Here is a 4,824-nt window from a genome sequence, read left to right as displayed (position 1 = left end):
AAACTCAGTTTATTGTCCATAGTGTCCATTCCAAAAGTATCAAAAGTTTGGGGAAGGCCCATTCCTGTTTCAACCTGATACTTCCCCCATGAAAGAAACTGACTGACCTCCTGCACAGAGCCCTGACCTCAACCACCTCATCCAACACCTTTGAGATGACCTGGAGTGCTGATTGAGAGCCGGGTTTCATTAGCCAGCATCAAAACACAACCTCATTAATGCTCCTGAGGCTGAATGGTTGGCAGATTTTATAGCAGCATTTTAATGCCCATACTTGAATTAGATGTTCAACAATCACATATAATACTCACGTGTCCACACACTTTTGGCCACATTGAGTACGAAGAGTGAAACTCAGTCATGTTGTAATGTGCACTGTGTCACTGTGCACATTCTATGACTTTATTTTTTATTTGTCTTTTGTCTTTTAGTGGATCTCTGTATAATAAAACTATTTCAGCTATTCTGCACTTTATCTGCACTTTATCTGCACAGCTTCTTTGACATGCTAATAATGCACCGGCAGTATATTTAACTGACTTATTTTGGTAGAGAGAAAGAGACAGAGAGCAAACAGACCGATCCAGATTTGCTGGTCTGACTGGTAAGGCCGGAGGGGGTGTGGGCCGCCTCTCAGTGCTCGACAGGTGTGGTGAGAGACGAACAAAAAAAAAACAGACACAGAGAAGAGAAGAGAAGGAGGAGAGGGAGAAGTGAACTGGAATAAAAAGAAATACGGGTGGAGTGAAGATAAAGCAGTGTTCTTGCATCCGGTGCTGACTGTGACCACCAGTGTGAGTATAGACATTACACCTTATTACAGTTTCTTATTTACAGTGTGTGAGAGTGTGTGTGTGTGTGTGTGTAAAAGTAAAAGAATGAGATTGCAAAAATAGTCATGATTACAAAGCAATATAAACTTTAAAAAATCTCTGACTTGTGTTTTCATTGACAGTGAAAAAACGAAAAGATTTTGTGGATCCAATAGAGGTGGACAGGTGGACATCACAAGGCAGAGAGACAGAAACAAAGATGGCTGAGGCCCCGAAGATTGAACTCTTCGTTAAGGTAAGACCTACAATAATTGTAATGTGTTTTGTTTGGAAAAATCCAGCTGAAACACCTACAGATGTAGACAAACCAGCAGTATCTGTTTGTGGTTTATGTGTATCATTCCCAACCAATCTTAATATTAATTATTTTTTGTTAAAGTAACAGCAAACTTACCAAACATTCAGTAACTAAACCACTAGTTCCCTATTTTGATTTTAGCTTCTCTAGTATGCTCTAGTACATTTCATAAAAGCTGACAAAAACTGATTTAAAAATACTATTTCCAGTTGTCAAAGTGTCTGCTGCAGTATTTTTTTGCTTTGATTTTCTTTCATCCATGAGCTGATAGTGTCTGGGGATTTTAAACATGTTGTTTCAGCTAGTCAAAATGTGTTTATTACAAAATGCCTACACCCTCTCAAAGACTATCTCATGATACCTATCTCTAGTTATTTAGGCACAGTATCAGTGTAAAAGCAGTGAACAGTAGACACTGAAAAGAGGCCTGTCCAGTTTGAAAACCTGTGTCCTGCCCTTTAAAGAATGCTGTTGTTCCCACACATGCCTGTGACTCAATAAAATTAGGCTGTTGTGGAAAATATATGATGAAAGCAGAGGCACCAAACACTATTATACTATTATATTATATGTTGTTCAATCTGTGTGTAAAGCAGCCTCAACCCTCCATTTGAAATTCCTCAGAGGTTGGTTTAGACTGTCAGAGCAGAGCAGGCTTGACAAGAATACTTGTGCTAGGTATTCGTGGTTTAGTCAGATACATTACAGCTCTGCTGTCAGAACTTAACAGTGTCCCATTTTAAAGACATATTTGTTTTTATTATTTTAATGTCACTGTTTGTAGGAAATGAAAAGTGTATTTATAAAGTAATGTCTGTTTATCTGCCAGGCCAGTGTTGACGCTGAGAGTGTGGGGAACTGTCCCTTCTGCCAGAGACTCTTTATGATTCTTTGGTTAAAAGGAGCCAACTTTACCCTCACCACCGTGGACATGAAGAGGTGAAAGCCCATCTTTGACACATTAACACATACAATTTATGGTACAATGTAATGAATCAACAACACACAGACTCCCTGTCTGATGTAGTCATGACAAAGCTAAACATTTCGTTGTTCCCACCCACTGTGTTTCAAGGTGATTGTGAAGAAAAGGTTAATGTGAGGCATACAACTCAATATTTCAAGCACTGAGCCATCCATCCATCATAGTTAAGAGAAGCTGCAGCCTATGCCAGCACACACTGGGTGAAAAGGGCACAATGGGTGCAATAATGGTACAATAATAACACATACAGACAGAGAGACAGACAGACGGACAGACAAATGTGTTCACACTTATACAAAGCTGTCCATTTCTGCTGGTGTCCTTGAGTTGAACCTAGGGTGGTGGAAAGAATGAAGTGATGAGCCGCAGAGCCATGGGTGCATTTGAAGGCAAGGGGAGAGATTCGGAACACAGTCATGCAAGATACGGAGAGCCAGTATGGAGAGGTCGGAGAGGGCAATTAAACAATATTATGATTTTATAACACTGAACCGTGAAACCATTGCAGGGCACCTGATGTGCTGAAGGCTTTGGCTCCAGGCTCTCAGCCTCCCTTCCTCCTCTACAATGACGAGGTCAAAACTGACACTAACAAGATTGAGGAGTTCCTGGAGGAGACCTTAGCCCCACCGCAGTGAGTAGACTGCATCCTACAGATATTTAAAGACACAGGCTGATTGTTAGATATATTTTCAAGTGTTTTTAAGTTCTTGAAATGTATTTAATATCTAATTAATTACTGCATTGACACACATTTTTATTCTACCAATGGCAGGTATCCAAAGTTGTGCTGCCGATACAAAGAGTCCAACGGCGCCGGGGAAGACATCTTCAGAAAATTCTCAGGATATATAAAGAATCCCAACCCTGGGTTAAATGACAGTAAGGCATTAGTTGGATATTTCAACAATGAATTTATAATAACTTTTCCTTTTGATAAAGCCACATGATGGAGCCTGTTACACCTTTCTGTCTTTTAGTGCTAGAGAAGAAATTTCTTTCAACTCTGGTGATGCTGAACATGTACCTAGAGACTCCTCTTCCTCATGAGCTGGACAAGAACCCGAATGCCACTGAGTCTTCACGCCTCTACCTGGACGGTGACACCCTCACCTTGGCAGACTGCAACTTGCTTCCCAAACTCAACATTGTCAAGGTAAGTAGAGTTCAGGAGATTTAATCATTTTTATCTCAGTTTTAAGAGTTTTAAAAGTGGTAATGAGTTGTTCCTGGACTTTTGGAAGAGTATACAATCTTAAAACCCCTCATCCCTGCAGGTGGTGTGTAAGGAGTACCGCGACTTTGCCATCCCTGCAGAGCTGAAAGGTCTGACACGTTACCTGGGTAATGCCTACAAACGAGATGAGTTTCGTTACACATGCCCAAATGACTCAGAGATCCTCATTGCTTACCAATCTGTGGCAAAGTACCTGAACAAATAGATCAAGAGGGAGAGATGAAAATGAATAAAATGAGACAGAGAACAAAGAAGAATGAAATGAGAAATGCAGAGAACGACAGAGAAAAGGTGACAAAATGCCTGAAAACTGTACAGGATTTATTGTACATGATTGAGCCTGGCTAATGAAAATTGTTTGCAATAGTATGATCAATAATTAGCTTTCTATAAAAAAAAGTATGTTTAAAGTGTTACTTAAAAAGTTGCTTAAGTTGTATTTGTACGCTGTATATACTGTATTGCATGCTGTGGTTGTACTGATGTGGAGTTGTTATTCAGCCCCAGTAAGAGTTATAAAAAGCACTGTAAATCCCAGAGAATATTTATGTTATGTCTCATTATGCATGCATGTATTGTGTCTAAGTATTTACATAATTGTGACTGCAATTTATTCATTCATTTTTGACATAAAATCAGATGCAACTTTAAATCAAATATTTGACATGTTCAGAAAGTTGTTAAAATAAACATAAAACACAGTTGGCATTGGCTGTAGATAAGGTAGACCTGAAAGCTGTTAAAGTGTCTTTTAATGGTATGTTTTTAAACAAACGAGGAACATTGCTCCAATTAATGAAAATTAAAACACCCATATATATATTGCATATTTTTTCACAGACCGTCCTCCGAATGATTTTCTGAAAATAAATGATGTATCTCAGTCATGTTTAACTTTGACATACTGAATGAAGATGTTTTGTTATGTTCAATATTAAAGGCTATGTGAAAATATTCCACTGGTGTTGATTGTATGAATATTGGCTGAGTCTGCAATGATGTGTATCATTAAAGTGAAAACAATATATATGTAAATCTAAGGGGAAAAAATACATTATACAGTATTTGGCCTAGAAGTTACATTTTTAACTTCTCTGCTGCTCAATTTTTTCAAAAAGTTGTCATCAGTGATGATCATTTCTTTTTGATAACAGATTTTTCACCCTGACAGAAGACAGAGGGGCAGAACTGATCACAACACCTAATCAATTTGTTGAGACATTTTGGATAAGCTCAGTTCAATAAAAGCTCAGATGAAATTTAACTGATTCAAAGTGATACATTAAATGTATTAAACATCATAATAGTAAGTAACTTATATATCTTATCTTATATACCCTTTATTATTATACATTCATTTGATTATCATCACTAGTGCAATAATATATAAGAAGCATTTAAATGCTGTAACTTGTAAAGGTAGTGTTAAGTTTACTTTATGTTTATGTATAACAATTCAATTCAATTCAAT

At 37.7% G+C, this 4,824-nt stretch overlaps 1 protein-coding gene across 1 annotated transcript; it reads left to right on the top strand.

Annotated features, from left to right (window-relative positions):
• The first annotated feature begins 639 nt into the window (after positions 1–639).
• Positions 640–4,448, top strand: clic3 (chloride intracellular channel 3). The gene is made up of 7 exons (XM_035667889.1): positions 640–794; positions 956–1,068; positions 1,961–2,070; positions 2,625–2,750; positions 2,892–2,998; positions 3,097–3,272; positions 3,394–4,448. The coding sequence occupies exons 2-7, from the start codon at positions 1,033–1,035 to the stop codon at positions 3,556–3,558; spliced, it is 720 nt and encodes a 239-aa protein (XP_035523782.1). The 5' UTR covers positions 640–794; positions 956–1,032; the 3' UTR covers positions 3,559–4,448.
• The last annotated feature ends 376 nt before the right edge of the window (positions 4,449–4,824 follow it).

This window comes from Morone saxatilis, unplaced genomic scaffold (genome assembly GCF_004916995.1).
Source record: "Morone saxatilis isolate NCDOM2014 unplaced genomic scaffold, NCSU_SB_2.0 Contig21, whole genome shotgun sequence".
Taxonomy (NCBI): domain Eukaryota; kingdom Metazoa; phylum Chordata; class Actinopteri; family Moronidae; genus Morone; species Morone saxatilis.
The sequence above is the reverse complement of the archived record's forward strand: the minus strand, read 5'-3'. Positions and strand labels throughout refer to the sequence as shown.

Coding starts and splice junctions, on each gene's coding strand:
- clic3 (XM_035667889.1), top strand. CDS start 1,033: ATGGCTGAGGCCCCGAAGATTGAACTCTTCGTTAAG. Junction 2,999..3,096: donor CAACCCTGGGTTAAATGACA/GTAAGGCATTAG, acceptor TCTGTCTTTTAG/TGCTAGAGAAGAAATTTCTT. Junction 3,273..3,393: donor CCAAACTCAACATTGTCAAG/GTAAGTAGAGTT, acceptor TCATCCCTGCAG/GTGGTGTGTAAGGAGTACCG.